The sequence below is a fragment of the Macaca thibetana genome, chromosome 7, assembly GCF_024542745.1.
Source record: "Macaca thibetana thibetana isolate TM-01 chromosome 7, ASM2454274v1, whole genome shotgun sequence".
NCBI lineage: Eukaryota > Metazoa > Chordata > Mammalia > Primates > Cercopithecidae > Macaca > Macaca thibetana.
The window spans coordinates 166,301,088-166,323,810 of NC_065584.1; the positions used below are offsets into that span (position 1 = coordinate 166,301,088).

Sequence of the window (22,723 nt, forward strand, 5' to 3'; positions counted from 1 at the left end):
GGATTCTGGAGGCCGGAATCTTCAGATTCTTTCTTCACTGATCTGGAACCCTCTGGGCTTCCATTTCCTCACTGATAGAGGAAGGAGTAACTCCAGCAGGGTTCCCAAAGGACAAATGATGAGCCGCCTGCATCACCTGCACAGGTTGACGAACATACAGGTTTCCCCAGACCCGACCCATGAAGATATGGATCAATAGGTTGGGTGGAGCACTGAAATCTACCTTTGGGTTAAACACTCCAGATAAATACAATGCACAGGCAGAGTTAGGACTAGAGGATCTCTAGCCTCTCCTCTCAACCCCCTTTCTTGATTCTGAATCGTCTCTTTGCAGCGTGTGGTTTTCTGAATCTTTTGGCTTCCTCTCCCTCCTGGTCCATCGGGGAGGATCTGGCAGCAACTGGTCCCTGTAACTCAGAGAGGGCCACCTACTCAGAGAGGGTCACCTACAGTTGAGGCAGCTGCTGGGAGCAGATGTTCTTGCAGGGGCAGATTTCCCTAGCCACTCTCGGACCCAGATGGACTAAAACCTCTCCCTTCTTCACCTCGTCTTTCTTCCTTTCCTCATCCCCCTTTAGGGATCTCACACCCTCAGGGATGCCACTCCTTTTTTCTTCTCAAGCTTCCCTGGCAGTGGCTTCCTCTCTTCAGCCTATAAATAAGCTTAAGTCTTTCCCATCCTGAAAATAAAAGCAAACCCAACCCTGCTCCATCCTGTGTTTCCTTTGAACTACCACCAATCTTAACTTTTCCTCTAGGGGAATTTTTCACAAAAGCCTGTCCGTTCACTCAAGCCTCCCTTGTCGCTCAGGACACTGGGCAAACCCCGCCCCTCTCCTGGCCTCTAGAGCGGAACTGCCCAATTAGCCACATGTAGTCTTGAGCACTTGACATGTGACTTATTCAAATAGAGATGTACCAAAAGTATCAAAGACCCACTGGATTCAAAGACTAAGTGCAAGAAGAAAAGGATGTAAAATATCTCACTAATAATTTTACATATTATTTCTATGTTGAAAGAACAATAGTTTAGATATAACAGACCAAATAAAATATATTATTAAAATTACTCTCTCCTGTTTCTTTTCACTTTTCAAATGTGGCTACTAGGAAATTTTTTAATTACATAGGTGGCTGACATTATATTTCAATTGGGAAGCACTGTTGTAGACAATGACACATTAAATCAGATCATCTGTGAAGGTTTTCCCAGCTGGATGTGGTAGGGTAGAGAAGTAGGGTAGAGTTCCCGGTTGGATGAAAGGAAGTCTGTGGTTTCCACAAAGTAGAGGAAGCCTGCCGCTTTGCATTTTTGCAGATATCCAAAGAATCAAGAGTTGTCTCCATGTGTGTATATCCCTGTGTGTGAGTGCCTGTGTAAGAGGCAGTCAGATAGGATCGCCCCTGCCCCTGTTCCTGCCGGGTCTCGCCTGTTTGTTCCTGTCCTGGGAAACCTTTGTGTTTTCCTCCTTTCTCTCCTCTCCTTGCTTGGGATTGAAAACATCGGGGCCTGGATCTGATGCAGCATTGTGGTTTCTGAGAGCTCAGCACACTGATTGACTTGCAGGAGATGCCTGTCAACTCTCGTTGCACTGAATGGAGGAAATGGAAGTGAGAGTTCTGCCTGCACCCTGCAGTACAGACAGCATGCGTGGAGATCATGAAAATGCTGCTCATGTCTTCCACGGCCACCTCTCCCCACCACGCACCTGGCACAGGGTGCTAAGTGGTTTACAGTCACACTGGCCCCTGGCTAATGAGGGGCTGGCAGTTGGTGGGGGCTGATATTGTTCTCAGTTGAACTTTGCATTTTGAGAGCACAAATGACTTCTTGCTGTTTTTCCTCTTCTGGTTTAGGTGTTAATCCCTATTGCACAAGAGAAATTGATTTTCCAATGACCAAGAAATCTGCAGCGTCCACAGACAGGCAGCCTTATTCTCTCTGTAGTAACAGGAAGTCCCTCTCTCAACAACTGGACTGTCCAGCAGGAAAGGCTGCGGTAAGAATACAAGGAGGGAAACTCGGAGAAGACGGGGAGAAGGGAGGGGCGCAACATTAACAGTGGCTGAAGAGGCCTTCCCAGTAATTTTTTGTCCGCAGAACTACAGAGGAGAGGGTCTGGCTTGGTAGCTACAAGAAGGTACAACCATCTCTGGGCCGAGAACCGCGTTAGAAATAGTCATCCATTGAGCGCCCCCTTGTGCCAGGCACTTGCAACTGCTGCCACGTGTGTGCTATTAAGAGCTAACACGTAGAGAACACGGCACGTGGGGGGACCCTGAACTATGGCTTTGCGTGGATCGCTTTATTTCATCTGCACATACTCCTAAGAGGTAGAAGAGGGAGCTACAGCTTGGACAAGTTAAGGGATTTATGTACGTTCACATTGTTGAGGAAAAACAGGGCTGGGACTTCAAGTCTGATCTTTACGACTCTGAAGCCTATGCAAAGAGGCTTTTCACTCCTGTAATACAGTGACTTGCTTTGCCAACATTGCCGCTAATTCTTAAAACAAGCTTAGAAAGGAATATGTTGTTGGCCCCATTTTATAGTAGGACACTGAGGCTTGGCAAGGTGAGCAGCTGAGTTTATGCATCTTAAAACCTATGGGACCAGAATTTAAACTGCCCTGTGTGCTCCTCAGTCCATGACCTTCCCACTACAGGTGTCAGCTTGCAGGCAGAGAGCTAAGCAGGTATAAAGCACAGTGTACCCTACACACGTCCCCCGCAGCTTGCCTTTCAGCCCCAGCCAAAGCACGCTGTGCTGCACCCTGCCACTTTTGGTCACACAGCGCCCTCTGTCTGTAGCATCTCACCCCTCCTTCTCTGATCTCTATTTCTAGAAACTGCCCCAGCCTTCAAAAATCTTCCTAAGGTTCCCTTTCTCCTGGGAACGCTCCTGATCCCTCCAAAGGCGTGGACTTCACATTTTCCCAAATGCCCATCAGGAGGCAGCTGCACTCCTCTCACAGTGCTCGCGCAGCCTGTCTTGTGAGTGTCATTTATGTTAGCATTTCATCTCACCCACTGACTCTCCCGAGCGGGGGCTCTATGGTTGAGCAATGTTTCCCTGCATAGTACATAATAGATGCTCAGTGAATTTCATTTCTCTCTTTCCTTCCTTTCCTTGAGTCAATATGTTTTTCATTCCCAAACTGGGAGTGTGGTGTCCCAGTGTTAGAAGAAGATGGTTCCCTGGTGCCACCCTGAGCTGAGAACTTTCCCAGTCCCTGGTTTTCTGCACATCTGGGGTCATACAGGAGTACACTGGAGCCCTCCAATATCTGCAGCCAGCGCTGGGTCCCTGAGGATTGGCCCAGCGGGTACTTCCTGGGGGAAGCTGCCTCTTGTCTTTGCTGCCTCATGCACTAGGATCCAGGTCCTTGGAAACAGGAAGCCTACCTGGCCGGCAGGGATGGGCTAAATGTCAGCCAGTAGTAGCTGCCTGGAAGGCTGTGTTGAAAAGAATTGAAGCTCTGCTTCTCATTCACAAATAGTTAACTGCCTGTCTGCCTACCCCAAAATTACATTCTGAGTTTTGAAGTCTTTGGGTTCTGCCCCCTTGCCCACCACCTTCTGCCTGGCACAAGGGGAGTTCTCAGTAAAGGTGTCTTGGATTGAACATCGTCTCAGGGCATTCTTGGTAGCTGGCTTCCCAGATTCTGCCTGAGACATCAGTTATGAGGACTTGTCCTGGAGGCAGCGTGTTCTGTGACATTAACCTGGGCCTACTTCCTTGACAAACGTTGGTGAGCCTTTTGGCTGCTCATCTACATTAGGCTCAGCAAAACAGGCTCCTAGAACCAAGGAAGTCCCTCGCCACCAGAATCCTGCCCACACCCCACTAACCACATTCTGGTCATTATGCTGCCTGCCCTTAGAAGAAAGAGGACTTGGTTCCTCTCTTTGGCTGGGCTTTTCCCCTTCCTGGTGAGGCGGGTGCTACTGTCCTATGTGGCTGATCTTCTGCCCACTCTGGTTCCTTGTTGCAGGGAACTTCAAGGCCAACACGGTCCCTGAGCACAGCTCAGCTCGTGCAGCCATCTGGGGGCCTCCAGGCTTCAGTCATCTCCAACATCGTGCTGATGAAGGGCCAGGCTAAGGTGAGAAGGGATTGTGGCCAACAAGAAGTCCTGGGGAGCGGCAGCAGTCTCCAAGGAGCTGCTGTGTCCAGGAAAGGATGGGAATAGGACTACTGGGGTGTCCTGGCACATCAGAAGAGACAAACACAGAGCGGCTAGTCTTTCAAAACTCACAACTGGCTGAGTTCAAGCAGCACCCATTTTTCTAACTAGACAAAGTGATCATTTTCTTGTAAAGGATGCCAGTCCCTGCCAGCTGCCTTAGCACTTTCAAAGCTTGTTCTCTAATTCATTCCTGGCACAAGTTTCCAAGACTTAATTTTATCTGATACATAAATCCAAATTGTTTACATAGATTTCTGAATCCTGAGTTTGCCTCTGCCATTCAGATGTTGGCATAATAAAGCAGGGACCCATATATTAATTTATAAAAACATATGCTACCTATTACATGTGGAAAATTCAGTGGTTGATAGTGCTTTTGGCTGTCAATTGGAGCCTCCAGAAGAGTCAGAACTAACTCTACCTCTCTCAAGATGATGAAGCATCGTACTGATCTCTGCTTCACAATTGAGATATGTCCAAAGGGGATCCGAAAGCATTGGTGGTGGTGGTGAGGTAGGGGGTGTACACATGTTTGCACTGCTCCCAGAACATGCCACCCTGTGCTTGAGGTTGACTGCGAAGTTCTCAGGCCAGCCCGAGCAGCCCAGGTGCTAAAATAATGAAAGGGCGGTTTCTTTATGTCATATATTTTTTGTGTGTGGTATGAGGGGAGGACCTAATTGCTTCTTACGGTCTGTCCAGTGGGAGGGGCCCCACCACACACCTCCAGTCCTCTTTCCCTCCATCTCCTGTTCCTTCTGTCTCCTGGGAGCTTAGCAGGAAATAAAACAGAAGACAGACATGAGAGATGCTGGGATGAATGCTCCTCTCATCACAAGGGAGTAGCTGTCTTCTATGCTGACTTTCTCTGAACGACCCCATTTTCTGGTTAGTAAATCACAATGCTTTTTCCCCTTGAATTTAGGTAGAAGCAATTTTTTTAAAATTGACTTTTAAATTGTTTGCAGTGCCCAAAAGAAGGTGAAATGGTAAAGGCCACCAAAACTCATGCAAAGATGACCAAAAATGGTTTAAGTTATCTTGGTGTGCACAAAATGTGCATTCCATGAGTAATTTTTATGAGGCCGGGGGATGGAAGAAGATGAATCATTTGATATAGACATCCTCATGTACAGAGCAGGGATGATAAGTTCAGAAATAAAGCAGGCTTCCCACTATCTGGCGATACAACCTACACCCCAAGATCTCGTCACTAACAGGATGACAAGTAGCAGTGAAGCAGGGGGAGGAGGATTTAGAGCCAGAAGAATCAGCAAGTGCTTGAGGTAGAGTCAAAAGCAAATCACACAATAAAACCAACCACCGAAACCCGGGCATTGTGCTGTGGGCTTTGCAATGGTAATTCCTTTAATCCCCACAACAACCCTCCTATTATCTCCTTTTATAGACGTGGAGCCGGGTGCACTGGCTCACGCCTGTAGTCCCAGCACTTTGGGAGGCCTTCTGTTTGAGTCCTGGAGTTGGAGACCAGCCTGGGTAATAGAGTAAGACCCTGTCTCTACAAAAATAAAATAAAGTAAAATAAAATAAAATAAAATAAAATAAAATTAAAAAAAAATTAACCCAGTGTGGTGGCACATGTCTATAGTCCCAGCTGCCCAGGAGGCTGAAGTGAGAGGATTGCTTGAGTCCAGGAATTCGAGGCCACAGTGAGCTGTGATACAGCCACTGCACTCCAGTCTGGGCAGCAGAGGGAGACGCGATCTCTAATGAATATCTATGTGTATATTTTGTATATCGATATGGAGATGGAGGACGTGGGAGATTGCAGGGCTCGTCCAAGTTTACTTGGTTAGTGAGCAGCTGAACCAAGGCAATGACCCCAGGCTGCCTGACCCCTGGGCCTTGTTCTTAACCATGATGCCATCCTGGGTCCCTAGGGTGGGTGAGACTTTGAGTCTAGAGCAGCTGTCTCAGCCAGGATGAGGCTAGGGGCCCATAGAGGAGCCCTGAAGTGGCTCCTACCTCACCTTTTCCTAAACCTGTGCTACTCCCAGACACCATTTGTCCTGCCCATCCTGGAACACACACCACCTTCACCAGAGGCTTAGAATAGCTGCACATCCCCACAGCTCTCCCACTGACTCCCTACAGTGTCAAGAAGATGGCGGACAGCCTGCTGTCTCTGTGGCACGTGTTGATGCTCCTAATTAGCAGAGCGGCTATAGCCTAGAGTAAATTGCCCATGAGCAATGGGCCTGTTACAGCAGTGGCCATCACTTTAAAGGGTCTGTCTAGGAGCCAAGCTACTGGCCACTGCCTGGCGTGCTTGTAGGTTGGACCCCAAAACCTGGCCTCCAGGTGGCAGTTATGCCTTTATCCTGTAATACGTGCTTCTTGAGCGCCTGCCTGATGCCAGACACAGAAATAAGACGCATTTACTGTCTTCAGAGAGCTTATAGTCTAGAAAGCTGCTTATTAGACTCAAGCTATGCCCTTGAGGGCAGCATGGGGTACCTTAGTCCTCAAAAAAATTGAGCAAGCCATATGCATTTCCTATGCTGCTTTTCAGGTCTGCCAGGCTGTTCTGTGAACTCACTGGCAGATTTGCAGGGGAAGCTGTGCCCACCCTCCCTTCTCTTCCTGCTGTAGAGCTCACTCAACCTTTCCCTGGACTTCTTCCTGTCTGGCCTTCTCTCTACTGCCTCCTGGCTTCTCCCCAGCTGGGACTATCTGCTGAGCTATGAGTTTCTCCTCCCAGGGTCACCTGCACAATCCCAGCATATGTTTGTTGGCTCATGGGAATCACCTAGGACAATGGCAGATAGAGCAGGTGCAGGAGAGAGAGCACATGATTGGAGGGATGTCCATGAGAAGGGGATTGAAGAGGCCTTTGGTAGGAGAAGGGATACCCTTGTAAAGCTGCTACTATTATTACTCTCGTTGATATTTTTATGATTGTTGCTAGGTATTTTACTTTCAAACACAACCCTGTGAATTAGGTAATATTATCATTATTTTAAAAGGAGGGAAATTGAGGCTCAGAAGCAGAAAGTGATTGGCCCAGGATTGCCAACTGGAGGGACAGAGCCAGGGTGCTGGTCTCCATCCAGCCTCCCTCTGTGTGGGGAGCATCAGACTCCCACAAAAGCTCCAGACACTACCCAGCCCAGGCTGGCCTTCATGCCGCTGCTCTTGCCATTTTTGTTGTTGTTGTTAAGTCCTCAGACCTTTGAGACCAAAGGCACCTTCTCTCCTTCCCAATCCCTTTGTTCAAGGCTGAGGCAGGCCCTCAGAAAGCATCAGCCCAGTGAGAAGCATGGACTACTACCCCTAAATCAGACCTTCTCTTCTTTCCCCAGGGTCTGGGCTTCAGCATCGTTGGGGGAAAAGACAGCATTTATGGCCCCATTGGGATTTACGTCAAAACCATTTTTGCAGGGGGAGCAGCAGCAGCCGATGGAAGGCTACAGGAAGGTAGGCTTCGCAGCCCTTTTCAGACCATGGTGGAGGAAACAGAAGCAGAATCCAGAATTGCTGGGGCCATAGAAGATGTTGGGAAAGCAAAATGTGTCTTGAGCTGTCAGGATACGGCCGGCATGGATTCTGGGGTCTGCGGGCAGTGGGGACACAGCTCCCCCGAGGGGCTCTTCATTATGACTGGCAGGTTGGTTGTATATGTTTGCACATGTTACCTGGTACCGTTACCCCTTAGCTGGTTGTGGTGCTAGCCTGGGTGGGACTGAAGTCTGAGGGGTCTGTTTCTGACCCTCCCCTCCTCTCACCCATTCTCTCAGCTGTCTTTCCTTTTCCATCCAAGATCCTGTCTCAGTTGTTGGGATCCGTTAACACCCCCTCTCCTTCATTCTTCCTGTCCTTCCTAACCCACAACCATAGGGAAACCAGGTTCAATGCTTTCAACCCTTGTAACAGATGAGTCTGATAAACATTCACTAGGAGCCTACTGAATTCTAGGGTCTAGGAATAGAGAGAGAAACAATCAGGCATGATTCCTGCTTTGAAGAGCTCATAATCTGCCAGCCAGGGACCCTCTCTTCCACTCCCCACCCACCCTTCTCCCATTGACTCACCCCCTCTCAACTATTTCATATCCTCACAGTACAGAAGCCTCAGCCATCCTGGGAGTGAGGGGCCAGGGAAACAGCTGCCCGTCTTCTTGTCCTAGAGAGTCAGGTTCCCCCCCACCCCCAACTCCACCCTAAAGTCATGCATGGATTATTGAGCAACAGGTTTGGCCCAAAGAGATTGCCAGGTTTCAACTCAGGAGGCAAAGTTCAGGGGCTGGAAGTCACAGGGCAGAGAGTACCCACCGCAGGCCAAGGACTGGGTCATACACCAGAGGTCTGAAGAGAAGTAACTTCACAGCATTTTCACTCTTCTCTGTCAGTTCGGTTTCTGTAAGCTATGCTGGGAGCCTAACCACCTTTAATCATCTAACTTGCTTAGGGCAGAGTAGGCACACTACAGTCTGTGGGCCAAATCTGGCCCACCCACTGTTTTCAATATCTCATGAACAAAGAAAGGTTTTTACATTTCTAAATGGTTGAACATTTAAAAGTGTTTTTGATTCTTTCATGATATGTGAAAATGAAACAAAATGAAATCCAAATTTTAGTATCCATAAAAAAGCTTTCTGGGGACTCAAGCATACTCATCCACATACCCGTCATCCAGGGCTGCTTTCATGTTACAGCACAGTGTGGAGTGGTTGCAGCTCACAAAGATTAAAACCTTTACTATCAGGGTCTTTGCAGAAAAAGTTTACCAACCCCAGCACTATGCAGAATTACACACACAGATTTTAGGGTGTGGGCAATGGGGAGCCTCTGAAGGCTTTTATACTATGGGAGGGACTGTGACCAGGGTTTTCAGAGGCTTCAGGAAGCAGAATGTAGGATGAAGTGGGCCATTGTGAGCCCCAGGCTCCAGCTCCAAGGACTGCCCAGAGGCAGTAACCCCGGGAGGAGAAGGGAGCAGATGAGAGAAGTGACAGCGCCTGAGCAGAGGTCGCAAAGGGCGGGTCAGGTCAGAGAGAACTGGAAGGTTTCTGGTCTTAGTAAACTAGAGAAAGACATTGCCTTACCTAGAGGAAGAGGCACTGGAGGAGGAGGAGGAAAAGGAAGGCAAACCACATGTGTAGGTTTGAGTGGCAGAAGGGAGAGCGATGTCCCTGGATGACCACGAGGTGGCGCTGTCCAGCAGGGGAATGACATCCGTTCTCTCTCCGTTCAGGAAGACAGAAGTGAATGCAGACGTTTGGGAAACATGGACATGAGAAAAACAGCTGAAGTTACCGAGCAGATGTAGGGGGGCGAGAAGAGGGGAGGGCAGGGCCCAGATGCAGTTCTAGGGGAATAGCTAAATCAAGAGGGTGGTGGAGAGCAAATGTCAAAGAAAGGAAAAAAGAACAGTGGGATCAGAAATGGGAGAGTGTGCCATTGTGTGTTTTATTATCTTTTGTACTTTTCTGTGTTTAAACAAAGGGTGGGGGAAGGGTTGAAGTGGCAAGAAAAGAGAATATTGTGTTTTGCTTTCTTTCCTGAATGTGAGCTTGCCTGAGCCAACCTTTTTATTTTTTTCTGAGCATTTGCCTCCCTTAGTTAACAGCAATCACAAAAATTGAAGATTTCAATGAGTCAAGACTCTCAGCTAGTGTATGATCCCTGATTCTAGCCTCAAACATTGAACAAATCATCTTTTGTAACTTCTTTTAAAAGTAAATATTTGAATCTTGAATTCAGGGCAAATACATTAATTTTAACAAAAGTTTTGTGTACAGATCAAGGCTACTAATGTTTTACTTTTATTCCCCTTCCAAGAAACCACTGTGTAAGATTTATTTGGCAAAACCTAATCAACCAGCTTTTACCAGATATAGCCAAATAAGGAGAGGACATTCCAAAAAGCCCAGAGTTGGGCTGTGTGGCCCCAGTAAGAGGGACATTCTAATAACTTAAAGAGAAGTCCAGCCACTTAGGTAATTAAGAATGGACATCCTGAATTTTTGTTGTCTATCCTTCCTTCAGCACACATGTAATTATATTTTGATGTTTTAAATGTATCTATTTTCCTTCCCAGACTTGGAGTCTCACAATGACAAGGACTGGTTCCTTTTATTTTTCACTTTGGCTCCAGCAATCTAAGAGATGGAACTAATTTGAATACTCTCCCCACCCTGCCTCCAGCCTCTGTTTCCAATACGTAGACTTGTGAAATAATATAGCACATCCAAAATCAAAATAAAGACATGGAAATGCCCAGCTGCTAAGAAACAAAGAAACAACTTTAAATCTAAGAATGGCAAACTCAGGGGTTGATGATGTGGCTGGGAGGGCTGCTGGATGCTTATAGACCTTAAAGGCTGGAGCTCAGATTTGAATGCCCACATGGGCAGAGGGGACAGAGCCTTGGGTCCATGTGAGGCTCTGAGAACCTGCATACAGCCTTGATAATGAAAGAGTTTCCCCTCAATAAAGCTAACAGGCCCCAGGGGAGCAACAAGGAAACTTAAGTTTACCCATGGCTCCTCAATGGGCAAAAAACATCTCTCACCAAAAAGTGAATATCACAATTGTGTCATATATAGGCATGCGGGTTACATTTATAGTTCCTGTAAAGCAAAAGTAATGCCAAGGTAAGAAATTAACTTGAAAACTACTCCTAAACCAGTGAAAACCTTGGGGTGCCAAATGGAAATAAAGGAAAAACTGGCAGTGACCTGGGGTATATGGGAATCCCATAGAAAAACAGAATGTCCTGAAAATGAGTTTATAAAGATTACATACTATAATACATCAGGAAATGTCCACTGTTGAGGAAAGTCAGCAGAAGTAACAAAGAGGAGTGTTAGCCCTTAACAACTTAAGATTACAGAACAATCTAAAAGAGACTATAGAATATCTATATTTAAAATCATTTTTAAAAGATAAAAAAAGGAATATAAACTGTAAGATAAGACCAGAACACAGTAAAAAAGATAAGTGGAAGTGAAAAAAATAACTTTTGGAAATGAGCAAAAAAAGCAATTATTTCAATAAATAACTCAATGGATGGCTTAAACAGAAGATTAGATGCAGCTGTAAGGTGAATTAGTGAACTGGAAATTATCCAGTAGGCCACACAGATCAAAGAAGAAAAAGATGAGCACTAAAGAAATATGGAGAATGGGTTGAAAGGGTCCAAAATACATTTAATAGGAATTTTAGAAAGAATAGAGTGAAAGGGGAGAGATAATATGCAAAACGATAGTGGCTTATAATTTTCAAGAATTGACTTAAGGCATGATATTTCTGCTTGAGGAAACACAAAATGTTTCCTTTCTCTCTAGCGCATCATAGTAAAACTGCAGAATATCAAAGACAAAGGAAAAAGAAATCTTTCTTTCTCTCTTTTTTTTTTTTTGAGACAGGATCTCACCCTGTAGCCCAAGCTGGAGTGCAGTGGTGCAATCACAGCTCACTGCAGCCTTGATCTCCCAGGCTCAAGTGATTCCCCCACCTCAGCCTCTGAAGTAGCTGGGACTACAGGTGCATGCCACCACATTCAGCTAATTTTTGTACGTTTTGTAGAGACAGGGTTTTGCCATGTTGCCTGGGGTGCCCCCATCTCAGCCTCACAAAGTGCTGGGATTACAGGTGTGAGCCACAGTGCCTGGCTAGAAAAAGAAACCTTAAAAGAAACCAGAGAAAAAGGATGGATTATATACAATGGAACCATGATTAGGTGACAACAGATTCATCAGTAATGACCAGGCCCAGAAGTCAGTGTAAACATAGTATTTATATCTGAGTTGCTTGGCACAATTCAGAGAACGTGCTCCTTGTTTGTGTATTGAACAAATTGAAAGAAAGGAAGAAAGTGGTTTTCTATTCACATAGAGATGGATTTTTGGTTACAGGAAGAATGTTTCTCCTACAAGTATACTGTTGTGAAAAAAGGACTTGCAGTCAAAAGATCCAAGCCCTTTTTTTTTTTTTTTTTTTTTTTTAACCATGTGATTTGGGACTTCTCTGAGTTCACTTTTCTATATTGTAAAATGGGGTCTTCATTGCATTCTGGAAAATCATATCCAAACCACATCCACTGAGCAATCTGTACTCCTCATCCAGCATTGGTCCTGGGGATATATCATCTAATAAGACAAAATCCCTGTCCCCAACAAGCTGCCAGCCTGGCCAGGGAGTGACTTAGGGTGCAGGCCGTTGATCACCACCCAGGGTGACAAGTGCAGTAGGTACAGTGTGACATGAATGTACAAAGGAGCTAAAGGTAGCAGGGCCTAAAGATTAAGAAGGAATAGGAGGAGAAAGTAGAAGTACATTTTATTTGAGAAAATGGCATGGACAAGCATTTAACTGCACAGACCATTGTGGAAAATGCAGGTCGCGTTGCATCAGAAAATGCTGCATGGGAGCAAATGGTGTGAGGGTCAGGGAGGCAAGGAGGAAGGAGATGAAGCAAAGAGGTGGGCAAGGACCATATCCAACCAGGATTTGTGTGCCTGGCTAAGAGCCCTAGGTTTCACCCTGGAAGAGAGGGGGTGCCAGAGAAGGCCCATGTTGCTGCCCTGCCTGCCTCGCAAGGGGAGAGCACCAAATGAGACAATGTTCTTCCAGAGCTTCGTGCATCATACAAAGAGCTGGGCAGGTGGGGAGACTAGAGTTCAAGGTAATGATAATGCCCTTTGATTGGGCAACACTCTTCTTAGCTACACTTTCTCTCTCTCAACAGGTGATGAAATTCTGGAGCTCAATGGTGAATCAATGGCTGGACTAACACATCAGGATGCTTTGCAGAAATTCAAGGTGACCGTTTCTTATCAACACGTGACTAAACTCTGGGGCCTTCAGGCAAAGAAACCAAGCTCTCAGCGTCCAAACCTGCAAATTCAAACTGTGGGGCCCTTCACATGAGGCACCTCACTGATGTGGGTCTTGGCGCAGGGTTAAAAGAAGACCTGACTCGGAAACCATAGTGTGATCGGGATTGTTGTGGGGGATTTTAAAACCCTTTACTATTTATACAATTGTTTTAAAACACTCCATGTATTTATCATGGTATATTTACAAATCTGTTTTAAGTTTGTAAGATAATTGCTAAAAGATATTTTTATGTCTCCATCTAGTTAGTTCAATTCACGACTCTGTCTATCCATCCATTATCTATCTATCTGTCTATCTATCTATCTGTGTCTATTCATCCATCTATCTATCATTCCATCTGTCTATCTATTCATCCATCTATCTATCCATCCATCTCTTCATCCATCTATCTATCCTTCCATCTATCTATCTATTCATCCATCTATCTATCCATCCATCCACTCATCCATCTATCTATCCTTCCATCTGTCTATCTATTCATCCATCTATCCTTCCATCTATTCATCCTTCCATCTATCTATTCATCCATCTATCTATCCATCCGTCTATTCATCCATCTGTCTATCCTTCCATCTATCTATTCATCCATCTATCTATCCATCCATCTACTCATCCATCCATCTATCCTTCCATCTATCTATCTATTCATCCATCTATCTATCCATCCATCTATTCATCCATCTATCTATCCTTCCATCTATCTATCTATTCATCCATCTATCTATCCATCCATCTATTATCTATCTATCTATCTATCTATCTATCTATCTATCTATCTCTATTCATCTATCTATCTATCCATCCATCTATTCATCCATCTATCCTTCCATCCATCTATTCATCCATCTATCTGTCTTTCCATCTATCTATCTATTCATCCATCTATCCATCCATCTATTCATCCATCTATCTATCTATTCATCCATCTATCTATCCATCCATCTATTCATCCATCTATCTATCCTTCCATCTATCTATTATCTATTTATCTATCTATCTATATCTATTCATCCATCTATCCATCCATCTATCTATTATCTATCTATCTCTATTCATCCATCTATCTATCCATCCATCTATCTATCCTTCCATCTAGCTATCTATTTGTCCATCTATCTATCCTTACATCTATCTATTCATCCATATATCTGGCATATGTAGATATATGTAGTAGTTGTGTGTATATATACAAATATGTCATAATTTAATTTGTAACATGTATGAATACGTGCACACATTTATATTTCATACACATACACACACACACAGAGCTGCATTTCCTTAAACAGTATTTCTTCATCTCACCCTGCATTGCTGCTGGATGTTGTAGCCCTCTCTCTTTCCTTTCAGCAAGCCAAAAAGGGGCTCCTCACCCTCACCGTGAGAACCCGCCTGATGGCACCCCCTTCCCTGTGCAGCCACCTGTCTCCCCCGCTGTGCCGCTCCCTGAGCTCCAGCACTTGTATCACCAAGGACAGCAGCTCCCTCGCCTTGGAAAGCCCCTCGGCTCCCATCAGCACTGCCAAGCCCAATTACAGAATCATGGTGGAGGTTTCTCTGCAGAAAGGTAAGAGTGCTGCAGCTGCATCCCCTGCCTGGGTCTCCCAGCACTGGCTGAGTCTCCCAGGCTTTCCTCACTTGGAATCAGTGCAGAGGCAGGGCAGAATGTTGTCTTTTAGCACATTTTATGGCCATTGCTTGGAGCCAGGTCTAGTCTTCTGTTTATAGAAGCTCAAGACATACCATTCGAACCTAGTCAATGTGTTCTGGGTCAGTGGTTTAAATAAAACAAAACAAAGCAAACAAAAACTCAAACACAAAAATACCGAGAGAGAGAGAGAGAGAGAGAAACAATGGGCCAGGAGTGGTAGCTCAGCAGTAAGTATGCTAAGACACCCTGGGCAGGCCACCTGCCTTTCTCTGGGCCTCTGTTTCCCTACCTGTGGCAGAAAATTGAGGTCCTTTCTACCTCTGACATTCAGGGACAGACAGCCATTCCCTTTGCCACCCCAGGTGGGCTGCTGACTCCAGAGGGCTTGGAGCCCTCTCTGCCTGAATGCAACCGAGCTGAGACCTGGAGGATAAAGAGGAGGCAGCGAGGCACAGAGTTGGCCGGCAGCACAGGGGCCAGCATGTCTTCTAGGAGCAGAATGAAGGCCAGCATGGCTGGAGCTAGTTGGGCAGAGTGAGAGCTGACATCAGGGTACTTGGCAGAGGCAGAGAGACCCTGTGGGGCTTTGCAGCTCGATTCTCTTCTAACTGGAGTTGGAAATCCTTTAAAGATTTCTAAGCAGGGGAGTGACACAGCTTATTCTTCAAAAAATGTCTAATAGGGTTCTCCTTGGAGAATGGCCCATAGTGTGACAAAAGTAGAGGCTTAGAAACCACTTGCAGCCATTTGGGTCAGAGCTTGGGAGTAGTGGACTTGGAGAGAAGAGGATGGGCTTGAGATAAATTGTCAAAGTGGAAGGGAAGCATACATAGTTAATTCCTTGCATACAGCTTTGCCTGATGGATGTCTTAGCTCTCCTGCTAGAACAGAAGCTCCCTGAGGCCTCAGACGCCTCTGTATGCCTGCAAGCCTGGCAGAATGCTTGGCATAAGGACTAAGGGCAGATAAGTCTGTGCTGGCATGATCCCAACAGCTGTATTCAGGGCTCCCTCAGTGCATTCGCTGAGCAGGCATAAAATGGGAAAGGCATGGCCTCGGAGTGGTGTTTCCACTGATCACTGGCATCAGAAACACCTTAGGGAGGATTTTTGTTTGCTCATTTTATATAATGCAGCTTCTTAGACTCTACCCCCAGAGATTTTGCTTCAACAGTGTTTGCTCAACAGGGTGAGGTGAGGCCAAGGGATCCACATTCTAAACAAGTATCTAATGCAATTTGGACGCCCATTAGACTGAAAAACTGCTCTAGTCAGGACACCTGGGCTGTAGGAAGGGCCCTGACTTTTATCAAATTCTTCATCCTTAAAATGGGATTGCCAACAATTGCCATGGCCTCCGTCATGGGACTGCTGGGAGAACCAGCATGAGAAGGTGAAAACATTTGCCAAAGTGCTCTGTAAATCATACGTGTCGAAAGAAAACTGTAAAGGGCTTCCCCTACTCTGTGCTCACTCCATGTGGTCCTCCTTGCTGACAGCTCCTCATTTTCCAGGTGTTTCTATGTTGGTGAGCCCCAGGCCCTCCTCTCCCACACCCTGGGGGATCCCATCCAGTCCCATGGCCCTAACACCACCTACATGCAGCTATGTTCAAACTTTCAGCTTCCACCCTGCTTTCTCCTCTGGGTTCCGGCTTCATCTGTGCAAACATCTGCTCTACACGTCCCTGGGATAGTACCAGACATCCTGACAGCACCCCCTTCCCTGTGCAGCCAGAGGTAGCCATTCCTCACTTTCCAGCCATTCCTCACTTTCCAGCACATTGCACATGTCATTTGGGCAAAGCTGAACCCCCCAGTCTTACCCTCACAACCCCGGTCCTCCATAACCTTCCCTGCTTTGGTAAATCACATCACCATCCGCCCAGTTACTCAAGGCAAACAAATCTCCAAGTTATTTTGATTTTATCTGCTAAGTTTCTATACTTCATCCATCAGCAAGTCTATCTTCAAAATATATTCCATGGGCATCCATTTCTCTTCACTAGAGGTGAAGTCCAAGGCCACCACTGTCTCTCTCAACAGTGGCCTCTTAGCTGGTCTCCTTGCTTCCATTCTCCATGACCCATAGTTCTTTCCCTTCACAGTAGCCAGATGTGTTTATAAAAGTAGGAATGAGATCATGTCACTTCCTTGTTCACAGCTCTCCTATGGCATCCGCTCTCAGTAGAGAATAAACCCATTCACTGACATGCCCTTGTTGGCAAAGCCCCACTGAATCTGCACTTGATCGCTCTCTCACTGTCACGTGCTGCTCTCCCATGCAGGCTGTGTCCCCACCACACTGGCCTTTCTGGTCCTATGACATGGCATGCTTGCTTTTGCCCTTGGGTCTTTGCGTTGGCTGTTTCTGCTTCTGAGATGCTCTGCCCCATCTCTTCACTCCTAACTCTTGTCACTTGCATTTTAGCCTAACTAGTGTCTCCTCTGAGGCCTGATGTAGCCATCCCTCACTTTCCAGCACATTCTGCATACACTTGCCATATAATACTTATCACTCTTAGATACTGTCCTCTCTTCTCATCTAGCGCCCTCCTTCCCTTCTTCCCTTCCTCCCTCCTTCCCTCCTTCCTTACTAGTCTTTCCCCACTATTCCTTGCCTGCCTTGGTCACTGTTCTGACCCTAGAGCAGTGCCTGCACACAGCGACTACTCCGTGAATACGGGTGGGATGAAAGCTGTAATAACCAGGGGTCCATGTCTGTGGCACCCAATTGACAGGTAGGCCCTCTGGGAAAGCTCAGTTCCGGTCTCCCCACCCTGTCCTGTTCTGCTTCCAGAGGCCGGTGTGGGCCTGGGCATTGGTCTATGCAGCGTTCCCTACTTCCAGTGCATCTCCGGCATTTTCGTCCACACGCTGTCACCAGGATCCGTGGCGCACCTGGATGGACGTCTCCGGTATGTCCTCACTTCTGTTTTTGAATATACCCCTGACTTACAACCAGGAAACAAATACCTTAGAATGTCAGGAGATTGATTTGGAGATGAGCTATAAAGAATGATCTTGTGGTGGAGGTCGGCTACTCTGCCCACCAGGACACCCCCTGTTGTGGGCACTGGCTAGGGAGGGGCAGGCTTCCTTCCTGCCCCTCAGGACACTCTTGGGAGATGCATTTGCAGTCTGGCTCACAGGGAGGGAGTGAGGCTTTGCACCCCAGCCCCTGTCCAGGCCACTGGGAGGATGGGTGCTGACTGAGCCCCCGGGGCTAGCAGGAGCCGGGTGGGCAGGGTCTTTGTTCTCAGCTCCCACAGCAGAGCCAGGTGTGGGTCCTGCCAGGACCAGACTGAGGTGGGGTGGCCTAAATACCACATCCCGCTGTGGCCAGCACACCCCTGACCCTGCACACATTTGTGACCCTGAGAAATCCCAGGGCGGGGCTGGGAGGCAGAGAACCTGGTGGGAATATCTGAGGCCATACCCCGTGGGAGGGTTCAAGCCTGTGGCTGGACCTGGTGTCTGCTTATCTAATAAAGTCCCACAGGTGTCTCAAAAAAAAAAAAAAGAAAAAAAAAAAAAAAGAGAATGATCTGGGCATAGCTCAGAGCCATGTTCCTCAAAGTGTGGTCTGGACCAGCATAATCAGCATCAACTGGGAACTTATTAGAAATGTGGGATCTCAGACGCCCCACCTGGACCTGCTGAGCCAGGACCTGCATTCTAACAAAATCCCCATGAATGTGTATGCATGTTACAGCGGGTGCCTGTAGTCCCAGCTACTTGGGAGGCTGAGGCAGGAGAATGGCGTGAACCCAGGGGGCGGAGCTTGCAGTGAGCTGAGACTCCGGCCACTGCATTCCAGCTTGGGCGACAGAGCGAGACTCCGTCTCAAAAAAAAAACAAAAACAAAAACAAAAAAAAAACAACAACAACAAAAAAACATCGTCTCAGAGAACGCCAGTCCAACATAGAAAACACATTTAATTCAGATTTAACTAATATCGAATTTACAATGACATAAATAGGAGCTTTGATGAGGTGAATCTATGAATTCTATATAGAAATGGTGGCTTAATGACAAAAATATTAGTAAGCTGGGCACCATGGCTCACACCTATAATCCCAGCACTTTGGGAGGCCAAGGCAAGTGAATGGCCTGAGCTCAGGAGTTCAAGACCAACCTGGGCAACATGGCAAAACCCATCTCTACTAAACATACAAAAATTACCGAGTGTGGTGGCACATTCCTATAATCCCAGCTACTTGGGAGGCTGAGGCAGGAGGCTCACTTGAGCCAGGGAGGCTAAGGTTGCAGTAAGCCAAGATCGTGCCATTGCACTCCAGCCTGGGCAACAGAGCGAGACCTTGTCAAAAAAAAAAAAAAAAAAAAAAGGGAGAGAGAAAACATGAGTAGTAGAAATACAGGTTCTTTCTGGCATAAACAAAATATTTTTGGGTACTCCAGATATATTTTTTATAAATAATTTCTAAGAGAAGTTCAAATCTAAATTTTTTTCAATAACTGATCTGAACTTGATTTAAAAATATATCCTATTTAATTTGTTACAATACTTTGCACTCTAACATTCATGTATAGTGCAAATCTTCTCTCACTGGTTTTGGGTTTTCCTAAATCAGGAGAGTTTTGCTATCCCTTTAAAGGGTTTCCTACAATTGCAGTGTATGGAAAGGCCATCCCTGCTCACGATGCTGTCTTGATGGAGCTTCTGAATTAGAAAAGGATTTGCTGTTATCTGCAGGAGGGTGGCAGGTGATTAGCTGAGCTGCTCTGCTGGTTCGTAGGACATAACTGCAGGCTCCATGTGGTTGTCTTGGTCCTAGTACCCTCAGACAGACAGTACCTCCTTCTCAGATCTGTAGTGGGATAGGGATTGTTCTGGAAGCTTCTGCTTTCCTTAGCATCTGGTGCTATATGACCATGGTCTTCAGTTACAGCAGTAAAAAGGAATACTCTCCCAGCAAGGGTGAAGGACGATGAACTCAGCAGAAGGAAGTCACAGAACACAGCAGGGGGCACACGGAAATCAGGCTCAGGAGGTTGGATTTCCAATCCTGGACCTGCTGATGAACAGCTAGGCCAGGGGTCTGCAAACTGGGGCCCATCATTGTTTTGGGGTTTTTTTTGTTTTTTGTTTTGTTTTTGGTTTTGGTTGTTGTTGTTTTAATAAAATTGTATTGGAACAAAGCCATGCTCATTTGTTTATGCCTTGTCTATGGCCACAGCTGTCATGCTATTAATATAACAGCAGAGTTGAGTAGTTTCATTACAGACAGTACGGCAAAGCATGCAACATCAAAAATCTCTGGCCCTTTGCAGAAAAAGTTTGTCAATTCCTGAGCAGACCTAGATCAGGGAAATCTATTCAACCTCTGCAGCTCAATTTCCCTATCTAGATCAGGAAGGGGACTGGATTATACAAATCCTCCATGTATCTAAGTGACTCCATCTTTCCTACCTTTTTTTTTAAGGTTTAGGTTGCTATTAACTCCCTTCCCACCTCACAACTAGAATGAATGCCATCACCTTTTCTCCTTATTTCTTTTTGCAAGAATCTCAACTGCTGTCCTGCTGAGTTATTTTTTCTCTACCTTATGGCACATATGGGATGTTAGGTCCGACATTCAACATCCTGTGTGTGCTATGTTAGATCCAATCCTTCCTCCTAACTAGTCTACTTATGGGAACACTGAGGCCCAAGGAGAGGATGTGGTGGATTAAATCCTGGTGAATTGGTTATTTAGTTGAATTGGCTAAACCATACCCTCAGTCTTTAATGGGCATAGTTAAATGTGAAAACAAGGAGGAAAGTTGCAGATGAACTTTTGTTAATATTGACCCACCATAAATATGAAATGTGTGCTGCTTTGTGGTTGTGCAGTAAGGGGGTGTGGGATATGCTACTTTGGTGTGCCCTGTTCTGAGTTTTGGTCTGGTGACTAGCAGAGTCTACTTATTCATGTGATTTTTAGATCTCATCAAACAGCCCAGCCAGGAGTGGGCCCCTGGGGCAATGTTCAAATGTCTCATTGATTCACTTACTGATGGCTTCTTGTTGATGCTTGCACAGGTGTGGGGATGAGATTGTGGAAATCAGTGATTCCCCTGTGCACTGCCTGACGCTCAATGAAGTCTACACGATCCTGAGTCACTGTGATCCTGGTCCAGTCCCCATCATTGTTAGCCGACATCCAGACCCACAGGTAACACCCCCTGGGTTATCCTCTTCTTCTCAGGCTCACTCATTCAGCACCAAAATTGCAACAAGAAATAGATGAAAATAGAGATGTTGCTGGCTGGGTTTGTACCTGAATTCCCAAGAATCCCTTCCAAGTTTCTGTAGTTAGATTTGTCTGCAGCAGAGGTCCATTAAAGAACTCCTAGATATCAGAGGCAATTGACATTAACTTAGGGAAGCTCTTACAGCTGAGTTATCAGCTCTGGGGCAGGAAAATAGAGACCCAGGGTCCCAGCTAGTAGATGCAAGAGATTTATTCATTTATGCATCTAGTAGGTACCCACTGTGGGAATGTCTGGAGATAGGTACTGAAGATACAGAGACAAGTTCATAGCATGTAGTCCTGCCCTGCAGAAGCTCATAATATCAGTAAAGAGCCTGATATAGACATAATTGCAAAACAGAGATGGTAAGTCCTATGCGAATACAGGAATATAGCAGGGAATGGTTGATAAAGTAAAAAAATACCAGAGGTTAGTTTTCTCCAGACAGAGAATATAAGGAAGATCATTCCAGGCAGTGGGAACACAAAGTTTAATGTTAGAGTCATGAAGGGGCCTGACATGAAGGAGAGGAGTGCGTTCTGTGGGGCTGGAATGTAGGGTACTAGGTAGGCGTGACTGAGAACAGAGGTTGGCAGGGCATTGGGGTTACACTGCAGAGGGCTTTCAACAGGCTACTAAAGAGTTTCCATTTTATTCTGCATAGTGAGGAGCTATGGGAGGTCTGTAGCTGTAGATGGAGCGTGTTCATATTTTAATTTTTTAACCTTTGATTGCACTGTAGAAGACAGGATAGAGTGGGTGGAGTGTGGGGTTTGTAAGAGGAAGGAAGCAGATGGTGAGAGACTGAACTACACAGCAGTCATAGGAAGAGAAAAATGAAGGGGCAATGTATTAGTCTGTTCTCACACTGTTGATAGAGACATACCTGAGACTGGGTAGTTTATAAAGGAAAAGAGGTTTAATGGACTCACAGTTCCATGTGGCTGGGGAGGTCTCACAATCACAGCAGAAGGTGAAAGGCATGTCTTACATGGTGGCAGGCAAGAGAGAATGAGAGCCAAGTGAAAGGGGAAACTCCTTATAAAATCATCAGCTCTTGTGAGACTTGTTCACTGTCATGAGAACAGAATGGGGGGAGCTGCCCCTATGACTCAATGATCTCCCACCAGGTCCCTCCCATAACATGTGGGAATTATGGGAGCTACAACTCAAGATGAGATTTGGGTGGGGACACAGAAAAATCGTATTAGGCAACATTAGGCAATGCTTGGGAAGACTCAACAAGAGCTGCTGGGCAAGTGGCTCTGGGGTAAGAGAGGGAGGAACCAAGGATATCTTGAATATTTTTAGATTGGAAGACTGAGCAGTGGTCTTCCACCAGAAGAGAGAAGAGGAGAAGGTAGCAGGTTTGGGAGGGAGAGAAGAGCATGATCTTAGTGTAGGACATAGTGAGGTGGAGGTACCATGGAGTGTTCAGGTAAAGATCCCCAGCAGGCAGGTTAGACTTAGGGCTGATAACAACTATAAGAGGGACCCAGGCTGGAGCTAGACTTGGGGGTTGAATCCCTGCTGCTGGTGAGAGCTCTGGGGAACCTGGAATAATCACCACCACTAATTATTTAATCCTAGTGTGTGCTAGGCATGTTTTCCAAAGATGTGACCCACACAACTGCATTTAGTTGTGCAGTCCCCTGAAATCAGTGTGATATTTCTCCCCCCCAAATCACAGATGAGGAAACTGAGGCTTAGAAAGGACAAATATGTTTCCCAATGGTAAAACTACTAAGTAAAGAAGCTAAG

The 22,723-nt window shown here is 46.1% G+C and overlaps 1 protein-coding gene across 11 annotated transcripts in view; it reads left to right on the forward strand.

Moving 5' to 3' along the window:
- Positions 1–22,723, forward strand: part of IL16 (interleukin 16) — a 129,632-nt gene that overhangs the window by 86,055 nt on the left and 20,854 nt on the right. For 6 of the 11 annotated variants that reach the window (XM_050798549.1, XM_050798550.1, XM_050798554.1 and 3 more), the window contains 7 exons: positions 1,858–2,000; positions 3,996–4,106; positions 7,514–7,628; positions 12,903–12,976; positions 14,405–14,621; positions 17,504–17,621; positions 20,751–20,883. In XM_050798549.1, coding sequence (XP_050654506.1) covers positions 1,858–2,000; positions 3,996–4,106; positions 7,514–7,628; positions 12,903–12,976; positions 14,405–14,621; positions 17,504–17,621; positions 20,751–20,883 — 911 coding nt within the window. Of the gene's footprint in view, positions 1–1,857; positions 2,001–2,883; positions 2,995–3,995; positions 4,107–5,061; positions 5,079–7,513; positions 7,629–12,902; positions 12,977–14,404; positions 14,622–17,466; positions 17,622–20,750; positions 20,884–22,723 lie in introns of those variants that run through there. The other 5 variants (XM_050798557.1, XM_050798556.1, XM_050798551.1 and 2 more) reach the window with 5 other exon arrangements.